The sequence below is a fragment of the Schistocerca nitens genome, chromosome 2 (genome assembly GCF_023898315.1).
Source record: "Schistocerca nitens isolate TAMUIC-IGC-003100 chromosome 2, iqSchNite1.1, whole genome shotgun sequence".
NCBI lineage: Eukaryota > Metazoa > Arthropoda > Insecta > Orthoptera > Acrididae > Schistocerca > Schistocerca nitens.
This window is the reverse complement of record NC_064615.1, coordinates 1027068602-1027092270: the sequence shown is the minus strand read 5'-3', so window position 1 is coordinate 1027092270 and position 23669 is coordinate 1027068602. Positions and strand designations below refer to the sequence as shown.

General features: G+C 39.2%; 1 protein-coding gene across 1 annotated transcript in view; it reads right to left on the bottom strand.

Annotated features, from left to right (window-relative positions):
• Positions 1 to 23669, bottom strand: part of LOC126237376 (dynein axonemal heavy chain 7) — a 1033797-nt gene that overhangs the window by 572406 nt on the left and 437722 nt on the right. The window contains exons 24-29 of the mRNA XM_049947460.1: positions 19897 to 20068; positions 11288 to 11467; positions 4963 to 5094; positions 4419 to 4640; positions 4133 to 4330; positions 3933 to 4056 (exon numbers count right to left, since the gene is read on the bottom strand). Of these exons, the coding sequence (XP_049803417.1) occupies positions 3933 to 4056; positions 4133 to 4330; positions 4419 to 4640; positions 4963 to 5094; positions 11288 to 11467; positions 19897 to 20068 (1028 nt within the window). The remainder of the gene's footprint in view (positions 1 to 3932; positions 4057 to 4132; positions 4331 to 4418; positions 4641 to 4962; positions 5095 to 11287; positions 11468 to 19896; positions 20069 to 23669) is intronic.

The following is a 23669-nucleotide window of genomic DNA, read 5'->3' as shown; positions in this document are numbered from 1 at the left end:
GTTTAAATACAGGTACTGTTGGTCGTAAGTGCATCTAATGTGACCAGAGGTGTGAATCAATTAATGAGAGAAGTGGATGTCAACATCCAGAAAAGTGGCACATTGAGCAGAGGTGGCCCAGATGATATGATGGGAGAGAAAGTGTTGAGATCATGAAGGTATGTGGGTAGCATACCTTGGCCTAGAGTTCTGATCATGAAGATATCATCAATGAACCTGAACCAGACTAGCAGTTCAGAGTTGTAGAGGGCAAGGAAGGTTTCCTCTCGAGGGCCACTAAATAGGTTGGTATACGAAGTTGCTCTACAGGTGCCCATGGCTGTGTCGCAGATTTGTTTGTATACTTTCCCTCCAAAGGAAAAGTAGTTTTGTGACAGGTTACAGTTGGTGAGGTGCATGAGGAATGAAGTAGTGGGTTTTGAGTCTGAAAGATGTTGGGAGAGATAGTGTTAGATAGTGGAAGTCAATGGACATGAGGGATGTTGGTGTATCTGGAGTTGGCATCAACAGTGATGAGCAGGGATCCAGGAGGTAAAGAATTGGGGATTGTGGAATGTCACTGAAGGAAGTGGTTGGTGTCTTTAATGTGGGATGCTAGGTTTCATGTAACTGGTTGGAGGTGTTTAACAACAATGCAGAAATTCTTTCACTGAGAGGACAATATCCAGATACAAATGGACATCCAGGATTTTTGGGTTTGTGGATTTTGGGAAGCATGTATAAAGTTGGTGCATAGGGTGTTTTTGGGGTGTGGAGAGAGATGGACTCCCAAGGAGAGATCCCCAGTGATGGCACCAACTTTTTGAATGTTCAAGGTTAAGATCCCAGGTATCAAACCCTGCAGCCATTCGTCCTAGTGAGTCCTCATTAGTGAGTAATCAATGAAGAAAATATCTGCAATTTTGTAGTACACTCTATAGCTTTACAATAGGAATAATATAATTGGATAGATAAAAAAATCTAATCACCAAGTGGAGGCAGAACACACACATACAATAAGATTATAATTCAGCAAGATTTCAGTGCCAGTGGCTCCTTTTCCGGGTTGAAGGGGAAGGAAGAGGGGTGAAGGAAAAGGACTGGAGAGGTCTAGCAAAAGGGGTAGATTTTGGGAAAATCATCCACAATCACAGGTCAGGGGAAACTTACCAGATGAGATGAGGAAGAAAGAGTTTCAAAAAGTCAGTCCCGCTGCTAGGGACTTCAGCTTGTCAGAGGAAAGGTTATAGAAAAGGCCTATGGATTTCAGGAGGGATTGGAGGTTATGTTGGACTTCTGGAATGGTATCATTCTGGCAGAGCTTGTAGGTGGAGGAGTCAAACTGTTGGCAGAGGCCTTCCATCCGTTAGTTACTGGGACTCATCACATCATTGGTGGAACTTTTGTCTGCAGGGAGGGGGATTAGACCAGGATCTATTCTCAGGGTGTGCCTGGCTGTCCGGTCTTCTGATGAAAGGTTGGTGTTCTTAGGAATGGACCTAGGGAATGTTCATGAGACCAATAACTACGTGCAATCAAATATCCTCATGCCACAAAACCATCCTATTGCCCCCAGCACAATTTCTCAAATTTTCTCATTGTGGTCATTTCACAAGATTTATGGAGGAGGAGATATACGTTGTTCAGCTCTCCCCAGAATGTAGTCTCCCAGGTCTTAACAGACCTGGGCTGTACTATGTATAATATGTTCTGTAATAAATCAATGGAAAATCCAGGATGGAATGTAACAATATTATGAAAGGAAAGTTGATGCTCACCATATAGCAGAGATGCTGAGTTGCAGATAGGCAAAACAAAAAGACTCTCACAATTAAAGCTTTCAGCCATTAAGGCCTTCGTCAACAACAGATGACAGACATGCATACACACACCCATGCACACACACACAACTGCAGTCTCAGGCAACTGAAACCATGCAGCAAGCAGCAGCACCAATGCATGGTTGGGTGGCGGAAAGTGAAGTGCTGCAGGTTAGATGGAGGAATGGGGAGAGGTGGATGGATTAGTGGAAAAGTAGAGAAATAAAAAGACTGGGTGTGATGGTGGAATAATGGCTGTGTACTGCTGGAATGGGAACAGGGAAGGGGCTGGATGGGTGAGGACAGTGACTGATGAAGGTTGAGGCCAGGAGGGTTGGAACATGGGATGTATTGCAGGGAAAGTTCCCACCTGCACAGTTCAGAAAAGCTGGTGTTGGTGGGAAGGATCCATATGGCACAGGCGGTGAAGCAGTCATTGAAATGAAGGATATCATGTTTGACAGCGTGTTCAGCACCAGGGTGGACCACTTGTTTCTTGGCCACAGTTTGTCGGTGGTCATTCACGTGGACAGACAGCTTGTTGGTTGTCATGCCTACATAGAATGCAGCACAGTGGCTGCAGCTTAGCTTGTAGTTTACATGACTGGTTTCACAGATAGCCCTGCCTTTGATGGGATAGGTAATGTTAGTGACCAGACTGTAGTAGGTGGTGGTGGGAGGATGTAATGGACAGGTCATGCATCTAAGTCTATTATAGGCATAGGAGCCATGAGGTAAGGGATTGGGAGCAGGGGGTTGTGTAAGCATGGACGAGTATGTTCCCTAATTCTACACCTGATAAATTCTAGACCTGATTGATGTCAGTACTCAGAGCTGTAATATCTAAGAACTATTTCATCATTCAGTGTGAACTTAATGTGTACTTCTTAAGTTTGTTGGTCATCAAACTGCTGAGTTGCAGTGTGCTTATACGTTGAAAATGTTCCTCATCTGTGGTTGGTTTGTACATGTCTATGATTACAACCTCTGTTGAATACTCATCAAAGTAAGACATAAATATTTTCATACTGTCCATACTTGCAGCCATTCTTCCACAGTTGCTATTCTTACTGATATGATAAACATAATAAATGTCCACTCTCTCTGCTGCAAATAACCCTTCACTCAGTTGTCAGTTTCTCTATTCATTACTATGTCTACTCCTGCTCTTCCATCATTCAACCCAGTATATCCCCACTACAAAAGTTTTCCTCTTCTGGTCATTGGATAAGACTGATTCCTAAAATATTTATCTGCATCCTTTTCAATTCTACATTTATTGTTTCCCACAGTGCCTTAATGTTATAAGATCTAATGTGCACATCCTAATTAGAATTCTGTTTTTGTGTGACAGTTCATCTACAATAGTGCCTAGTGCATGTATGTAGATCTGAATAGAGACTCATAGGGACCTATTTCACTCGTGGAATGCTTTATCCAAGAGGAAGCCATTACGATATTTTTAGCACAGAAATGCATGTACTAGGTGATTATATCTTGGTGGTTTCCCTCGGCTCTCCATAGTGTAATCCTGCAAGCCTTACATTCATCCCAACTATGGTACTACGTACCACATGTCACAGTTACTGTATCAATCTCATTTCTATTATACCAACAGTGGCTACTGGAGGAATGTCTATCTTTATCCAGGATGAAGCTTCATTGTATACTGACCCCAACAGCTACTGATTTCATTCTGTGAGCCATATTGGTGATTTTCTGGTCCTGTTCACCTTAAACACTGTTGAGGTCCTCACTGGAATTCTGAATATGGATCCTTACAAGGCACTACCAAGCAGACAAGTTGGAATAACCATTTTTATGAAGGTTGCACTACTTCATTACTCCCCTTTATCCTGATTTGTAACAGATAGAACCTGACCTTCCAATACAGACCTTAGGTTAGTAGATAATTATGGTCATACATTAAATGAAACTTAATGAGTAAAATATATAATTTAAATAGTATACACCAACTGATAAGATGTCAAGAGTTGTAAAGACTACTTGTAATAAATACTGGTTGTCTGTAATGAGTCAATATATTATGATCCTGTGTCAGCAAAATAGTCTGTTCCAAGAAGGGTTCTGACAACCAGTCCAGTAACACGAAAAATGAAAAGATGTTTTTACCTTTCTTTCGCTTATCAAGTTTACTCATAATTATATCTTGAGTCTGATTTGCAGTAGTCTGTGCAGAAAAATTAATAAACAATGGCTTGTAAACGTTTCCATCCACTTTGTGCAACAACAGGTCCTGTAAAATTTCACTTATGTTAGTTAGTTATTCATGAATAATGCACAATTGCTCTAAAATACCAAATGGTACTGACTGTTATGTAGGCAGATTTTCCTGTTCCTGTTGGGCCAACAAACATAGCTGGCTTCTGATGAGTAATTAAGAGTTGAAGAACAGCAGAGTTTCGTATTGTTTCAACAGTAATCACAATTATCTGATTAACTGGTATATCTCGGGGAATAGGTGGAGCAGTTTCAAGTTCTTCCGTCCATGGTCTCCAACGCCCTATGCCCTGCAGAGTTTGTCATTACATACAATAAGTCTGTAATTATGATACAAAAATGCTTCTTTTTGTATGTGATTATGTCAAATTTTCTTACCTCCTTAAAGTATCTGTAGTCATACACAAGACCTTCTGATGGAATGAGAGTAATATATGGTTTGAATGGTGGTGGAACATCTTCCAGAAGCCCAAAATCAGTTTTCAAATCTGCAGGAAACTCCTTAGCTAAAAGACCTCTAAAAAGCAAGTCAAACTTTGGACGCCCCGTGGAACCAAGTGTGCCACCCAAGGACCAAACACTAGAGAAGAAAAATATTCCCTGAAACACAAAAATTTATACTTGTACCATTAACATGTTTCAAATAATATGGGATGTTTGAATGTGCATTTGGCACATGAAAAGCGAGAACATGTAAATGATTGCATACTAAGCAGAAAGTTTATCACAACACAGATAGTTTTTCAGATATGAGTAAAAATCATATGAGAGACCAAAAACTAATGGTGAACATAGTCCTTCTAATTGGTACAATTTCACTTCCTAATTCCAAGGGGTCACATATTTATTATTTTTTTATCTATTTTCATTTATTATTTGTTATCAGTTATTATTTAGTCAACAAGTACAAATAATATACTACCTCCAATTGAGCTCTCATGTTAAGATGTGATATTTCTTCCATGTATTTTTCATCCTTAAAATCTTCAATGAAGCAATCAAACATATTCATTGTTGCTCGGACCATGTTTGATTCTGATGTAGAACATAATTCCTGAGGACCAAAAAAGGAATTAATTACATACATTTGTGTGAAGATTAGAGTCTTATTACACACAGAAATATTTGTATTTGACTGCAATACACAAGAAACAATTGTATGAATTAACACACATTAGAAATACATTTAAAGTTTCAGTTTACTATGAATAAAGTTAAAGCACAAAAATCAATTGAAAATCTGACCAAATATGAAATATTAGAAAGAATTAACAAAGACACCTACGACAACTAAAACACATATCTTGTCACCATTCATCTATTGTGTAATGTATAATGTTGCATTAGTAAACATGAATGATTTACAGTGATATATGTTGATATTTACAGATTAGAGTTATAATGAATGCTATGTGATATTACTACTTTTAGCTGAACAAAAACACAAAATGAAAGTTGTTATGGAAAGGGAAACTGAACACAAGTAGAGAGATTTTCATATTATGTGACTTTTGTTTTCTTCCTTTTTCACTAGCTTCTTCTAAGCATAGCTAAGTATGGTATGAAAGCACGAGACTGTTTTCACTGTCACACACCAATGATCAGAATTGCACTTCATTCAGAATGGTTCAAACAGCACACACTGACACTACTAGACTGTATGAACATCAGAATATTGCCGTATAAACATAGTTGTGTCTAGCTTTCAATTAATTCTTGTTGCAGTATAACTGGCAAGTAGTACTGCAACACAAAGAAGGATAGCAAATAACAAAATTTTACTTATTGTGTGCATACAGTATACAGTAATAAAAATACTGTGATCAAATTTGTGGGTGATATGGCAGTGTACATGGTGCAAAATTTAGTAAACTGGGCTGTTGCCTCTGGATGGAGATCAAGTCAAAATGAACTTTATTGACACCTATCCATGCTGCTTCATCACAATGCAAGAGTTTGTCACTAGTGGCTGGCAAGTGGTAGTATGCCAGTCTCCTGGTAACCAATGTCCAGATATTTTCAATCGTTGAGAGGTATGGAAAATCTGCTCACAGTGGCAACTGTCAAAACGCCATCTGTATTATCAAGGGTTAGGAAATTTCTTGAAAATACTACTTATTCCCCAGATGATATTTTTGTAAGAGAAACAGATATGGAATAATATTATGAAAAGGATAGTTGCTGCTCACCATATAGCGGAGCTGCTGAGTCGCAAATAGGCACAACAAAAAGACCGTCAGAAAGTGAGCTTTCGGCCAATGAGCCTTCATCAGAAACAGACAACATACTCACATACATTCAGGCAAATGCAATTAACACACACATGACCACAGTCTCTAGCTGCAGAGGCCAAATATATGACAGACATGTGATTTTCCACATGTTTTTGTTTGATGTTTCTGTGCTAACTATATGTGTTATATCAATTATCTTCTTTATGTTATACAACACATAATAATAGTGTTTCTTACTAGATAAATCAAAATGCATCTTTATGTAAGTTTATAGTTATGTTAGCATTTATCCCTGTGTGTACTGATAAAAATTAGGATGTAAACTAATGGAAATAAATTGTATATAAACTGATGTTATGTAAATGACAGGCATCACAATTTACAATTCACAACGATAAATTACAAGCTTTGACTTGTTCCTTATCCTTACAGACTTGTGCCTACAAGCACCTCTCAGTCTATGGAATACGCATAAGAAATACAAAAATAAACACACAGTCCTGCACTATTAACAAGGTCCAATCAAATACAGTCACATAGCCAGTGTGTGTCAACAAGTGGGACACTGTGGACAGTCTAGTAGTTTACAGCATCATTGTTCTGATCTGATGCCATCTTGGTTGCAATAGTAGGTTTAGATCGTTTTGTATCTTGGAGAATATGTGACTGACTCATTTGTGATGAGAGTGTCACGATGACAGGAAGTAACAGTCATCACCTGTGCTTCATTAATTCTGATAAATGCATTCATAACTTTGTGTCATTGCAGTAATGAATGCACACCTCTCAAACTGTATGACACTGGGGATCAATAATACATTAAGATTTTACCAGATTTTATTGCTCCTCATTTTCTGGTGTACCAACCTCACCCAGAGTGTTGTTGTGTTGGAGTAATGTGGCACTGGAGTTCACCTGTTTGGGCACAGTGTATGAACAACAACACTCTCTGGTAAGTAACAGGTTGAGTATGTGCAAGTGGACTTTGAACTTGCAAAACCAACATGTAGGTCTGTGTTGCCAACAAGTCACGCACCTCTGTAAGGCTTCCATGTTCTGGTGCAGGCAGTTTGTTCCATAGTATGTTGTCAGAGAGTGTTTGGCAGTTATTTACTTTTGTTGCAAGCCATGTATTTTATACTAACTAGTACCAAATGAGCTAAATCCAACCAACTTCAAATACAAGAGAATATAAGATGTGCCACAATCGTTGACCTAGATTTGGAAGGGTTACCTCCAAATTCCTTAATTGGGCAACTGAAGAAATGGAAGAAGGAAAGGAATGGCAAATTTGTGTGGAATGTTGTATTGTAATATTGCAGCAGGATGGTGACATCTGGCAAGATATCAAAGTGTCTTGATAAATATGAAGTAGGGCAAAAATGTATTAGGCGGGTGGATAAGTTCACAGCATTTTTGTTTTGCATGTTTTTTAGTTCACTGTTGCTATTTGAGATTGGTCTTGTCATTTTGTCATTTGGGGATAGTGAGTGGAGCTCTGGACACTAGAAAATACAGTGCTAAGATAAGAAATCAGAACATTTCCAACATATTCTTCTGTTTGAGATCAACAGAGGGGTGATAGCAGTGGAGCAAGCTGCAAACATTTTCATCATGTATGGGGATAACACCATTGGACGGAGAATGGCAAGAAATAGTCTTTCTCATTTTCAGGAGAATTGTTTTGACATTATTGCCTCTCCATGTTCAGAAAGACCTTTGGAGATTGATGAAGATCATTTTAACACATTACCCCAATGGTGTACTAGGGAACTGGGAAATGTGATGAACTGTGATCATTCCACCAATGTGTGACTTTGCATGCAACAGGGAAGATTCAAAAATTGAATGTTTGGGTACCGCATGCTCTAACCCAAAATCTCAAAAATTAGCGGCTGGTCAAATGTGAATCTTTGCTTTTTTGGTGTGAATTAGTCATGAACAACAGTGACCATTCCAATCATGTGTCATTACTAATGATGGGAAATGGTGTCTTTATACTAACATAAGGAAAACAAAGGAATTGTTGAGCCCAAATAAAGCAGCAACTCCATGTACAAAAACCTGTGCCCATCTACAAAAGATAATGTTATGTATCTGGTGGAACAGGAATAGTGTGGTGTACTACAAATTGCTTCTCCCAGGCATAACCATCACTGTCAACATTTATTGGCAACAACTGACATGTCTTGCAGATGCACTCCAAAAACAATGAAACAAAAAACTGTGTGAAGTGATGCTACTCCATGATAACATATGCCTGCACTGTTCCAGACCGACAAAAAAAAAAAAAAACTATACAGGAGTTGGGTTGGGCTGTCATTCCACACTCACCTCATTCACCTGATCTTGTGACCTCAGATTATCACTTTTTCTGCTCACTATTGAATAACCTTCAATGAACCTCCTTTCCAGATGAAAATTTGCTCCAAACATGGCTCAAGAAGTTCTTTACCAAAAGCCATGTGATTGCTGTGATCATGGAACCAAAAAGTTACCCCAGTGTTGGCAGGCTGTTGTAAATACTACTGATGACTAAAGTCTCTGTTATGTGATCTGTTGTGTTTATTACACTTAGGCAAAAATTCTACAAACTTGCACACCAGCCCAATAACTGACAAATCCATTAAGGATGGTTAACTGCAACTGTGATTCAAATTCGTGGATTACATAGGTATAATATGTAAGTCATCTAGCTTTTAATTTGATATGATTTATGAGTCACTGCTGGCGTTACAGGAACATTATTTTCTAGATCACATGTAGCTAGACACTGTGGTCATCACCCTGGCAGAAATATGGCGAGTTTAAGCATAAGTTTCAATGTGGTTTTGTTTCCTAAACACTCCAAGTCTCCAGTGGGTTGAAAAGTATTTAATAGTATGTGAATTCATATCACATTCAAAAATGTGACTAGATGCATGTTATATACAAACTGGTACTAGGGAAATGAGGGACCGAAAGTCAAGTATGTTGTGCTCAGCAGCATTGTTCTGATACTGGGTTACCAACTCTGCATTTTATCACAGTTTGACTATGGACATACATGGACGCTCAGTTGATTGCTGGTCATAACCACACAAAAAACTGTGTGCACACATTATAACAGAGCAAGTATGTAACATAAGTTCTTCTCCTCTGGTAATACTGGAATAGGATGTGTTGGGTAAGAGCATATGACCGGACTTCCACATTTCTCTTCCAAAGAGATGTGGCCAATTTGCAAGTTGTTGGAAGCAGATGTGGCATAAGGATGGACCAGAATATTACACAGGTTGGGTGAAGGGGTCACAATATCTTTCTGGGAAGGTGAGATGGATTGTTTATAGGATGCTCCTCATTACAGGGAATGATGAAAGGTAGTCAAAGCTCTAGCAAAGGATGTGTTTAAGTTGTTCAGGTCTGATGTGACACTGGGAAATGATGGGGTGGGGATACTCCTCTGCATCAACTTTAAGAGGGTGGATATGGCTCACCATACTTATTAATAGAAGACATCAGTGTATGTTATATAACCATGGGATGACAACTTAATTAGTGTGATTTTGTATCCTCTTTTATGGCAACCTTAACCAGCATGACAGTAAGACATCAGTTTTGATGGCACTACAATGACGTGATTTATAAAGTTATAAACATACATAAAATGTACAGGGTGACAATTATTGAACTATGTGAAAAAAAAACGTATATTACTTACAAACTACAGCATGCACACACTTTATTCAACATGAAAACAATACTACAGATATTTGGATTTAGGTCATGACATGTTCAATATGCCTACCACATTGGTGATGATGTGGCGCACATAAATAGCGAAATTCTGCATGACCCGCTGAAGTGTCAGAACATTGTTGCTGTTGATGACCTCCTGAATGGCTGTTGGGTTTATTGTTGTACACCTTGTCTTTAATACAGCCCCACAAAAAGGTGTCAGCATGTGTTCAGATCTGGAGAATATGGCATTCAATCAAGTCCCATGCTAGTGGTCTCTGGGTACCCCAGAGCCAGAATGCAGTCCCAAAATTGCTCCTCCAGGACATCAAACACTCTCCTGCTCTGATGGGGTGGAGATCTGCCTTGCATGAAACACGTCTTGTTGAAATCAGGGTCACTTTGGATAATCGAGATGCAATCATCTTCCAAAATCTTCACATACTATTTGGTAGTCACCATGAACCCGAGAAATATCGCACTAATTATTCTGTGACTGGACACTGCACACCATGTAGTCACCCGTTGAGCGTGAAGAGACTTCTCAATTGCAAAATGCGGATTCTTAGTCCCTCCAAATGCACCAGTTTTGCTTATTGATGAACCCATCCAAATGAAAGCGGGCCTGTCGCTAAACCAAAGTGTACTAATTCTCATCATGCCCCCCAACAGTCCAGTTTGAACATCCTAATGCAAACCGTTCAGAAGATAAGGCAAACTGTTCAGAAGATATGATGTTTTATTTCGCATAGTTCAATAGTAGTCACACTGCATCAAACAATGTAATATCCAGGATGGAATGTAGCAGTATTATGAAAAGCGGAGATGCTGAGTCGCTGATAGGCACAAAAAAAAAGACCGTCGGAAAGTGAGCTATCAGCTAGCGCGGTCTTCATAAAAAATAGACAACATAAACACAAACACACTCATGTAAATGCACACATGACCACAGTCTCTGGCAGCTGAAGCCAGAGACTCTCTCTCTCTCTCTCTCTCTCTCTCTCTCTCTCTCTTTACGGTAAGTAGCAAACTATTTTTTCCTACATTGATAATACAACACAATCAAAAATTCATCTTCAAATGAATGGATTAACTGAAAGAGAAAGATACATTATACTCTATCAGCATCTATCACTACAACAGGGACATGTATGATTAGTGTAAACTGTTTCCTTATGTCCCATTGATTTTTTCTCTCTTTCTTCATCTCAATAATTTCTTTTCAGTCTTCACAGTTCTGAATAGAATTACATTGTGAAATCTATATTCAAAATATTTAAAACTGAAACTTCTTACCCTGTATCCACCTTTTCTAACAAAGTAAAGTAACGGTGGGCAGAAACGATTGAAAAGTGCTGCTACGACTGCACGATGTAGCTCAGGTAGACCTGATGGAAGTGTATTCATCCAAGACATAAGTAAGGGCTGCCATCCAAGAGTAACAGGTTCCATATAAATCATTCCACAGCGTGAAACCTGAAAAATATACATAATGACACAATTAACTAAAAATTAGAGGATATGATCCATAGAATATAAGTGGAAAAATATATATGCAGGTACAATAGTAAAAAAGCTCTTGTCAGAAACATTTTATTTAGCACCAAAGTTACGCCAAGTTTTAGTATTTCTTAACTTGTATCCAAAGGGATTGACTGAAAGAGGAAAGTAAGTTATAAAAAACCAATGCCACTCGCTCACTACAACAGGGACATGTATGAGCAGTGGAAATTGTTTCCCTTTTGTTTCACTGATTTCTTTCATCTCTCCCTCCAAATTAAGGTAACATTAGACAGAAAATGTAAAGTCTAATGCTGTATGAACGATAAATGATATGAGGAAAAGATAGTTGAAGTTTGCTGCTAAAATGTAGAATAAGGTAAAGTAGACTGCCCAGTTGGTTCTAAGAATTGCAAGACCACCACAGTATTGATGAAAGAAGTTACAGAAGAATTAGAGAAACTAGGAGTTAGCCATACAAGACATGATGGGCAGGAACAAGCACAGAATAATAACAGAGTAATAGACACACACAAACAGTTCAAGAAGCCTGTTAAATAGAAGAGGACCTAAACTGACTGACAGAGAGAGCCTAGAAAATTACAACCTAAAGAGAGTTTGAGAGTGTAAAAGGCGGAAAACTGAAAAGCGTAAGTCAAAAAAAGTGTGGCTGCATAAGTATTATTCCCACAAAAATCTCAAATGTGGTCCACAATATGTCCAAACAGACATTAAAGAAAAATGTAACATATCCTATGTAAGGACTAAATAAATCATTAAAACAAATTTCTGATACATTTAGCTTTTATGTACAAAGCACTCAAGTGAAATGATAATCAGTGATACGTATCTGTACATAACTTGCATAAGAGAAGTAGACTGAATTCAAGAATAACATAAAAATATGTACCAATCAGCACATAAATGAAAGAAAATGCAAATATTACTTGGGCTTCCAATTTTTCCCAGCCATACATCAAAACATTGAGTTGACTTGAAAATTACATCAGTTACAAATACCTTATCTTCTGGATCAATAGTTAAACAGTTGCTTGGTTTCAATTGTATTCACCTATGACAACACATGATTACTGGAAAGCAAAAAAATGGAGAAAGAAGAAGATGCACATAGCACTGTTATTATACGAGTGTGGTTTGAAAAGATCTTGGAACAAAATAGAAAAAAAGTACTTACATCACTGAAACTTTTTTTATTTTTCAATCTAGTCTCCTCATAGATTAATGCACTTGGTTCAACAATGTTTCAGTGTCTTGACCCCATCTCGACAATGAGTTTCCTCCAGGTCTGCAAAATAGTTGTCAACTTTGACTATCAATTCTTTCTTTGATGTCAATCTTTGCCCACCAAGAAAAATTTTAAGTTTTGGGAAGAGATGGAAGTCTCACAGGTGAATATGGTGGGTGTGGCAACAATTCATACCTTAGTTCATGTAATTTTGCCATGGCAATGGCACATGTGTGCAGGTGCATATTGTCTCGATGGAAGATGACTTTCTTCCTGGCTTTTTTCACATGTCTTCTGTTGCAATTTGTCCAGGGAGTCAGCATAGTATTCTCCAGCAATTTTTTGCCCAGTGGGGAGATAATCTACAAATAGAATCCCCTTTGCATCCCAGAACACTGATGACATGACCTTTCCTGCCGAAGGACTTGTCTTTGCTTTCTTTGGTGGTGGAGAATCAGCATGTTCCCACTGCTTTGACAGTTGATTTGTCTCTGGGGTATAGTATTGCACCCAAGTTTCATTTGTGGCCACAAACTGGTGCAAAAAATCTTGTTCATCTCTCATAAAACAGGCCAAACTTTGTTCCGATATGTCCATTCTCATGCATTTTTGATCCAACGTCAAGAATCGCAGCACCCATCTTGCAGATAATTTTTTCATTTCTAATTCTTCAGTTAAAATGTAATACACCCTTTCAGATGACATCTGGCAAGCGTGAGCAATTTCACGCACTTTCAATGGCAATCGTCCATGAACATTTTGTGCACTTTTACAGTGATTTATGGAGTAGTGACACACCTTTTCGACAATTACACAGATCATCATCTAAGCTCTCCTGACTAAATTTAAATTCAAGAATGAGTCCCCCATTGTATTCTGGTAATCGACATGGATGTTCTTTGCTCTCATACCTTTCTTTACGAAGTACTTAATCACTGTTCAAATCTCGATTTTTTCCATTTTCGCAAATCACTATGTGGGAACAACAACAGAGCCACATTACTGCCACAGCTCCCTTCCAAGAATACTGATGTGGCACGTGTTTACAGGAAACAGTCCAATGAATATCATGTGAACTGCTCATTGCACTAGTGCTGACCTCTCATGGTGATTCTGAGAACCTTTCAAACAACTCTCGTATTCAACAAGTTCTATGTACCCATAAACATAACATTTGCTGGATTTTTTGCTCAGCATCCTCACACATTTCTCCACTTTGTGTACTTATTGGCCATACTTGTACAAATTTTGGATGCTTTGTTTCTTCATTCCTGCAAGCCACAAATACAACATTTATAATACTTCTGATTTAAATTGCTTCCTAGTATTTTACTGACAATGTGAGGCTACCTAAGCGACTTAAAGCCTTTATGTAGAACAAAACTATCCAGATTGTTCAGATTTGGTTAAGAATGGCCAAAGATTGCTGAGGTGATGGATTAAGGTGCATGCTTCCTTTTTTTGCACAAACTTATATAATTGAAAAAATGGTCAGGCGTAGTTTTTACTCACTTGATGAGAGAAGTGCCAATTATTCCAAAGTGCTGTGAACTGAAAGTAACAGTTTTTCTACAAGAATAAATGAAGACACATTAGATCATTTGCTCTTGAAATCAGTCAAAACTAATATGAAATACTATTTTAGTGGAATTTTACACTCATACATGGCATCTTTATTCATAACTTAAACTAGTTCTGTGGGAACATAGGAGAGGAGGGTATAATGACCGTGAGAGTTAGTGATTTAAAGTTATTTATGTGACAGCATGCCCACATATGCTGTAGCCATGACTGCAATGTTAGTATTTGGTGCCATCACAAGAAGGTGCCTGCTTCACTTGAGGGCAGCACCACCACTGGACGAATGTTCTTGGCAGTGTGGCCTCACTCGCTTGTGCATGAGTCATGCTTGGTGAAGGATCAACACACAGACTCGGACATTTACGTGTCATTATTTGTGATCAGACACTACTTGCACTTGTATTCTTCAGTCAGTGCTCTTCGATGCTTCTACAATTCCAGTGCTTGGCTCACTACAGTTATACATAATTGTTATTGTTGTTGTCAACAAAAAGTTTTCACTGATGAGGTTGTTTAGTTTCCACATCTTCCACGGATACAATGGATTCAGTGTTGGTTCAGTTACAGCAACAGCAGTAGCAGCTTATTCTGCAGCAATGACAATTTGAACAACAGCAGCAGTAGTTAGAATTTGTTCATCAGTTGGTTTCGAATTTGTACAGTGCAGAGGGCCCTCCCAATCTTCCCTCCACATACCTGTGCACTCCCGCATCTTTTCCACCATTCCAGAAAGCAAAGGAAGGTTGGAACCCATACATAACTGGCAATGTTTTGCACAATTTCCGGTAGAAGACTTTTCTTTGCAACATGCTTTCTTTTCGTCTTGGGCTAAGTCCAAAACATTTCATTCACTTCAAAAACTTGTTCCATTGAAGGACCCAGCAGTGTTGTCTTTTCTGAACTGAGTAAGTTGCTCAGTGCATATTATGAAAAGCAAACCCATATCATTGCTTCCCATATGGAGTTGTGGTAAAAAAAAAAAAAAAAAAAAAAAAAAAAAAAAAAAAAAAAAAAAAAAAAGTTTGAGGTATCTCAGGCTGTGAAGGAACATTTTCAATGACACCATCATGTTCATCGGGTTCATGCTGGTTGCAGTTGGACAGTGCTGTCTACTGATGCTGGTAACCCTTGTGACGTGATTGTTTTTGTGCCACGCCCACAGTCACTGCCCACTCCATAGATACAGTGCATGGTATATCGTAAATAAGGGCAGGCATCAGCTCTGTACTATAGCTGTTCATGGAACCAGTTCTTGGTCAGGGCATGGAGTTTACAGAAGTCCATACTGTTAAGCCCAAGCATGGTCAGACTCTTGGTATTCCCAGCAAGATCTGTATTAGATTGCACATTCAGTTACAGTTAAAGCAAACGCATATCATTGCTTCCCATATGGAGTTTTACCAGTGGTTAAAAAAAAACAAATGTTTGAGATGTCTCAGGCTGTGAAGGAACACTATGAGGATGTCTTGGATGTTGCACTGGTGTGTGCGTTTCCAGTGTAAAAATGTCATTCAATGACATTTTCAATGACACCATCATGTTCATCGGGTTCATGCTGGTTGCAATTGGACAGTGCTGTCTACTGATGCTGGTAACTCTTGTGACGTGATTGTTTTTGTGCCACGCCCACAGTTACTGCCCACTCCATAGATACAGTGCGTGGTATATCGTAAATAAGGGCAGGCATCAGCTCTGTACTGTAGCTGTTCATGGAACCAGTTCTTGGTCAGGGCATGGAGTTTACAGAAGTCCATACTGTTATGCCCAAGCATGGTCAGACTCTTGGTATTCCCAGCAAGATATGTATTAGACTGCACATTCAGTTACAGCTGTTCTGTTTCCAGGTCGATACCAGTGCCTCTGTATCCCTACTAAATATTGAAACCTATCATCACTTGAGTTGCCCCACTCTTAGCTCAACAGATCATCATGTGGTCATTATGGATAGCAGCCCATCCCTGTTCATGGGCAGTTCGCTGAAACTGCATATCAGCATGTACAAGAGCAATCACATATTTGGCAATTGACAGAGTGAATCAGAAATTGGTCTTGACACATTAACAGCTTTTGGATTTCGCGTTCAGGATTCTGTGCATCTTGTTTCCAAGTGGATTCCATTCCAGGCATTGGACAAGCTCTGCCACAAGTTCAGGTCTCAGTTTTCACTTGGACCGGGTACCATGAAGGACTATAAGGCTCATGTCATCCTTAAACCTGTAGCTATACCCGATTCTATAACGCTCAGCCAATACCTTTTGCTCTGTGACCGGCTCTCAAGGATGAACTGGACAGGTTGCAAGACCTGGGCACATTTGAATCAGTTCCTTCTAGCCAGAGGACTACACCTCTGGTGGTTCTTCATAAGCCAAATCCACGCACTGATGAAATCCTCACAACGTTGGTGGACAATGACATGATGTCGTTTTCTGAAAATTGACTTCGTAAAGGTGTAGCTGCAGATTCATCTCAATTCTACCTCTAAGACAGTTATGGACATTAACACACCGTTCTTCTTATATTTATATATGTGACTGCCTTTCGGCTTCATGAGTGACCTGCCTTTTTTAAGAGATTTTTGGAACAGGTAACTGGAGATGTACCATGTTGTGCATATTTTCTTGCTGACAGCACTGTCTCTGATCCCTCATGGCAGGTTCATCTTGTGAACTTTCATATCCCACTCGCATAACTGCAAGCAGTAGGCATTAAACGCAATTTGCAAAAGTCAAAATTTCTTCAGATGGAAATCAAATATCTGGGGGCACCTTCTTTGAAGGACGGCATATAACCTACGGAACAGCATGTGGCAGGGATTGCCAAGCTATCTCCACTATGGAACCTGAAGAAACTCGAGTGTTTTGTGGTGAAGTCAGTTATTATTCCAAATCTCTCCCCAGCATGGCAAACATCATTTATCCACTCAATAATTTGTGTAAAAAGGGTGCTTCTTTCATTTGGTTGGCAGATTGCAACAGAGTGTTCACCCACATGAAGTTGCTGCTCAAGTCATTGCCATTCCTCTGTGCTTTTGTGCACAACACAATTATTTTCAAATAGAGATCAATGCTCTCGCCAATGCGTACACAGTCCAGAAGTTCCACATCTTCCTTCATGGCAACAAATTCCATCTCATCACTGACAATAAGCTACTTGTAGTACTTCTTGGCCCTCATTCACACCTTCCTGACAGGACTGCGCAACTCCAGAATTGAGATTTGTTTCTGAGCGTTTATCACCAACAGATCGCCACCACAGCATGCAAGGTGGATGTGTTGTTGCACTTGTCCATGGGGCCTAGCTCAGCCTTGAGCAGTTGAAAGATGTCCACTAATGGCCCATTTCATAGCCCTTGCAATGACTCAGAATCCTGCACTTTGTCAGGTGGTTCAGTTTGTGTGTGATGGCTGGCCTCAGCATTTGGCTGGCCTAGATGTCGGGTTCACTCCACAACTATTTCCTCCTCCATCGCTGGCTGCAGTCACCGATGGCATGTTCCACCCACCTTAGGACTGATCTTGACAATCCCTGCATCACTGTCCCTCTGGTCCTGCAAGCTCATATACTTTTCTCCTACATCGCGGTCACTGGGGCATGACATACATGGCAATTTATCTACTGGCTTGGCACTGATTTGGAAATAGAAATGGTCCTTCATGAGTACAAACATAGCATTGTGCAGCAGGTGGCACCATGACACCTAAACTCCATGGCCTACGCCCTTTCAGCCATGGGACCATGCCCACATCAATTTGTGGGCCCTTCCTATAATTCCATGTGGTTGACAGTATTTGATGCACTGTCCAACTGGCATATGTCATGCAGATGTGCTCCACAAAGGTGGAAACTACTGTATGTGCTCCCACCCAGGTTTTTGTGACCAAAGGGCTGTCTCTGATAGTGGCCAACAGTGCACTTTGGCACTGTTTCAGATTCCTGCACTGACAATGGTATTACCCTCCTTACCTCCACTCCATTTCACCTACAGTCAAAAGGGGAGGCAAGGCTCATGGTGCGCCTATTTGAGACTCAGTTTAAGAAGTGTTTCACAGATTCATCAGCAGTCTCAGTCTTGCCTCTGTTTACCAGCACCTATAGGACCATCCCACGGAATGGCTGCAGCCCGGCATAAATCCTCCCTGGTTATCAGCCCCAGATGCTGCTTCATCTGCTCTGCCCTGTGCTGCGAACTGATGTGTGTCTGCATCCTTTGTGTTGCACTCCGGGCATCCCTGTCTGCACAATATTTCAGTACAAATGTACACTCACACTTGGCATTGATTGTTTGTGACTTAAACTGGTTCTGTGAAAAGACAGGGAGGTCAGAGGAGGGAAGGGTATAAAAGCTGTGAAAGTCAGTAATGGAAAGAGGTTTATGTGGTGGCACACCTGCATATGCTGCCACTATGACAACATCATTTGTATTTGGCACCACCAATGACAAGGCAATATGAGTGCACCTTCTTCACTCCATGGCAGCATCATCACCAGACAAGTGTTCCTGGTAGCACGTCAATAACACAGTTTTGTTCTCTTGTACATCAGCCACAGTACGTGAAGGTTCATCTCACAGAGCTGGACATTTACATGTCATTATAGGACAATATAGCATGTGATAAAGACTTTATTTGGGCTTTTATTCTTCAGTGAGTTTCCTCTCATGGTTGTGTATCCCAGTGCTCAGCTCACTGCACTTGTGTGTTGTTGTTGTCAATAAAGAACTGTAGATACTACAGTTTACTTGGTAAAAAATTATTTCCATCAACGTGCAGAATATAAATGTGCAATAATATAACTGATTCTTTGAACGACAGAAAGAAAAATTAATGTATGCACTAAGGACATCAAAGATAATGTCTTTCAAGGTACTTAGGTATACTGAGACGAAATTGCAAGATAACTAATCAAGGAATGAAGTACATCTTGAATTGCTGCATCACTGAAAGATCTGTAGGAATGGAGATCATTTACTCATGCCATGTGTACAAGATTAGGGAGATGAACCATGTGAACATTTCTGAAAAGATGTTGGGAGATCTTCAATATAGCAAACTATCTCCATCACAACAAAACCTGTCACTTGCAGAATATATCTCATGGCAGAGATAATTAATATTACACTTTTGATGTGGCTCATATCTTAAGAAAAGATGCAGAAAACTGATACTTATCAGTAAACTCAAAAAATATTGTACTCTGTCACAATTTGCATTAAAATTTCTTTCTGCAGATCTCAGGAACTATTCGCGACCAAAACCAGAAATTGTAATGCAGGTTTTATACTGGGACTGTTGATGGAAATAAAACTTTTTTCAAATAAATAAGAATTTTACACTACCTAATAAGTGAAATAAAGCTGTTCATGAACAAAAACTATTCAAACAGTGTGTGTGTGTGTGTGTGTGTGTGTGTGTGTGTGTGTGTGTGTGTGTTTGCATGCTTCAGTTGGTAGTGTTTTAGTAGTTAGTTACTGTGTATTGGTCTAATCTCTCAAATACGTTGAAAATATTAATAACTACAAAATTAACACAAAACTGATAACTCATAAAATAGTATTATCTGAGGAAATTAGGTGAATTACTGTGGCTGGTGAAGCTACTTCAAGGTCCATAGGTTCGAAGATCAAGTTTGTAGTAGGAGCTAACTGAATAATTTCTCCTGACATCAGACATAATTTTTTGTTATCATCTAGAACAGTATTCATATTCTCAATCCAGACAGCATCCACTGGACCATCAAATATCAGCCATTTTCTGAAACAAGTACACATCTGGTTCAGAACATATAGTTGCAAACAAAAAATCAGTTAGATTTTATAGATTTATAATAGCAGAGTAATAATGACCATGCATGTTCTTTTTTCTTAACACACAGATTACACAAGAATTCTTCAATGAAGCATGTGCAAGACAGCAAGAGAGAGAGAGAGAGAGAGAGAGAGAGAGAGAGAGAGAGAGAGAGAGGGAACAAATACTGAAATTATATATTTAAATAGTTCAAATATTATGAAAGGGACAGCAATACTCACTATATAGAGGAAACATTGAGTTGCAGACAGCCAGAACAGAAGACATTTAGTATTTTGTGGGACTCGGCTGTTTGCTACAGGATGTCAAATCGAACACCTTTCAGCCTTCTAATTTCCAAACTGTTATTTTATTTGGCTACTAGTTTCTATGATTTACTACACCATCTTCAGGGCCCTGACCGATGTGTAGGAGGATTCCCGCCTCAGTTCCAGTCAAAATAGGGGTCAGCATTCAAATACTGGTATCTGTAGACTTCTGCTTACTACAGTGATCACTTCAGCGATCAACTGAGTCAGCAGATGATGGTTGAAGTGATCACTGTAGCAAGCGGAAATCTACAGATACCTACCAAAACTGGTACCCAAATAAAATAAGAGTTTCGAAATTAGACAGCTGAAAGGTGATTGATTGTACACCCTGTTCAAAAGCCATTTGAGCTTTCTGCCAAAACTGCTTCCTCCAAATAAATAAATAAAAATAAACAAATAAAAAATAAATAAATAAAAAATAAATATTACACACACACATTCATACAAGCCCAATTCACACACACGCACGACCTCTGTTTCAAACTGCTTTGGTCGGACACAGACTGCAATTATGCCTGATGAGAACAGCAATTTGTCTTGTGTGGTAGGCTGGGTTGGTTGGGGTTGGGGTTATTTAGGGGAAGAGACCAAACAGCGAGGTCATCGGTCTCATCGGTTTAGGGAAGGCCGGGGAAGGAAGTCGGCCGTGCCCTTTCAAAGGACCCACCCCGGCATTTGCCTGGAGTGATTTAGGGAAATCACGGAAAACCTAAATCAGGATGGCCGGACGCGGGATCGAACCCTCGTCCTCCCGAATGCGAGTCCAGTGTGCTAACCACTGCGCCACCTCACTCGGTTTGTGTGGTAGGATGGTAAGAGTAAGGAGTAGGTATGGGTCAGGCAGGGGAGGGGAGGGATGGGAGGGGCGGGGAGGGGGGGGGGGTGGTGCTTGAGGAAGCATGCAGTGGTGTGGTGGAGGCAGGGTAGGGTCGCTAGGTGTAACTGGAAGGATATTTTATTTTTTTTTTATTTTTTGTTTCTTTACTTTTTGGGGGGGGGGGAGGGGGGGGGGGGGAGACAGAACCAGAAAATGAGGTATAGAGAAGGTGAAAAGGCTAGCCTTTTATTCTGCCAATGCTATGTAGTCTTTTTACCCTCTCTACTTCTCTCCTTATCTCTCTCCACCCAAAACTCCATCTCACGCTGTTGCAGGCCAGCCACAGAGGACAGGGACTGTGGTCATGTCTGTCTGTGTATGTTGTGCTAGTGTGAATGTGTGTGTGTTTTATATTTTAGTTGAAGGTTCTTTGGCTGAAAGCTTAAAATGTGTAGCAGGTTTTTTGTTGTCTGCTACTCAACCTCTCCTCTATATGGTGAGTAGCACACTGTCCTTTTTATAATACTGTTGTTGTTCTATCCAGGGCTTTCCACTGTTGGCTTATTTCAAATACAATGCTTAGTCTAGATTTTTTTAATGTTCTGTGGTTCATATTCATGAATATGGCAGTAACTTTACAAAAAATAATCAGTTTCACTGTGAAAACCTGGCTGCATGTTGGACATTTGCGTAACTGGATTTTTTCAGTCACAACCTACAACAAAATTTAATAAATCATACATAATCACAGTGATCTTTGGTCTACATGGATTTGTCAAGCACAGATGATTTCAGTTTCTTTTGAAAACTTTAATTATCTGCTGGCGTCTTTAATTCAGAAGAGAAATGGTTAAATATTTTATACGGCTACTTAGTTTGCTTCTTTCTGTGCAAGAATTAGGTTAAGTTGTGGGCAGTGGAGGTTGTTTTACTTCTAGTGATTCCACGCATCCTGCTCCCCTGAAACCAAAGACTACTACTCGTCACTACCACATGAGTGATGTGTTGTTCTGACTACCACATAAGTGATTTGTTATCACCTTCAAAATATTAAATGACGTTAAGTAGTTTACAATAAGAAAGAAAAGGAATTCATTTCATGTTTTTGTAAATCTTTAAAATGCCACAAGAACTAGGTGGGTTTACATGTCTTTTCTGTTACCTATTTTGCCCTTATCAAGATCATGTCACATTTGTTTCCATTATGTTTTATATTTAGTATAAATATTTTTGTATAACAAACCTATGGTGCAGAATTACTCCCACAAGTATGTAACAATAAAAATAAAAGAAGGCTTCAGGAACAATATATTGGTGCAGAAATTATTAATAGTATCGTCTGTGGTCCAAATTTGACCAACTGCTTCAGTGGACCTCACCTGTGATAGCAAATGTCATGTATCTTCAAGTGTCCAGAATTTTTGCTGCAGAATTGATCGATGGCAAATGCTGCATTGTAGCTTTGTGTATTCTAGAAATAATCTTTGATTTCTCTTTAATTGTTCAATCATTTGAAGGGAGTCTTTGATACACTGTATTCAAAAATAAATTTTGTGTTAATGGCGGCATATTAACTTTTCCCTTATGACAACCCAACGTGAATGGCTTTGTATCACCTAAAGTCACTTCACACACAAAATGATTTGCATTACAAAATCTGCACTATAAATTCATCAAACTGCAATTGCAGTTATCAAAATTATTTGAATTTAAGTTCAGTGCACATTTAAATGTATCCTTCAAAACAACAATAGAATTATCATATCAGCATCTGCATTATCCCAATTACTTTCTGTACACAAAAATTGTCTCTCTCTAGCTCTTTGCCTTTCAGTCTGACCTGTTTACACTCTCCTTTGAGTAAAAGCCTAAAAAAAGTATAGTTTACTTTTAATAATGGATGTTGTGGCTACTCAAAATGAAGATACTGAAAATTAGGAACACACTAAATTTTTTGGTGATAGCAGCAAATGAAAATAGTTCTGTTTACTCTTAGATCAAAGAAGTGAAAAAACAATGCTAATAAGCAATGTTTGTTGTGCTCGACGGCTTTGTTACTATGTTTTGTTTTCCATTGTTGCCAACATCAATGACATAGCAGTTGCGGCATTGTAGCTGTCTGGTACACGTGCGTTACTGCAAATGAACTGTCTTGAGCATTTAAACATGAACATCCTTAGAATGCAACTTCACAAAACATTGTTAACTTTCATGTGTGGTTTCTACCATAGCACCTGACTGTTGCACATGGTAAAAGTTGGTACCAATGTCATAGGAAAACTTTTCTCATGTGTGTGTGTGTGTGTGTGTGTGTGTGATTTCTCTCCTCATGACTAAGTATATACATGATTTTTTTTCTTTTGTACGCAAGTTTCATTGGCCTCCTTGTACAATTAACTTTAAAATAAAGTACTTCATT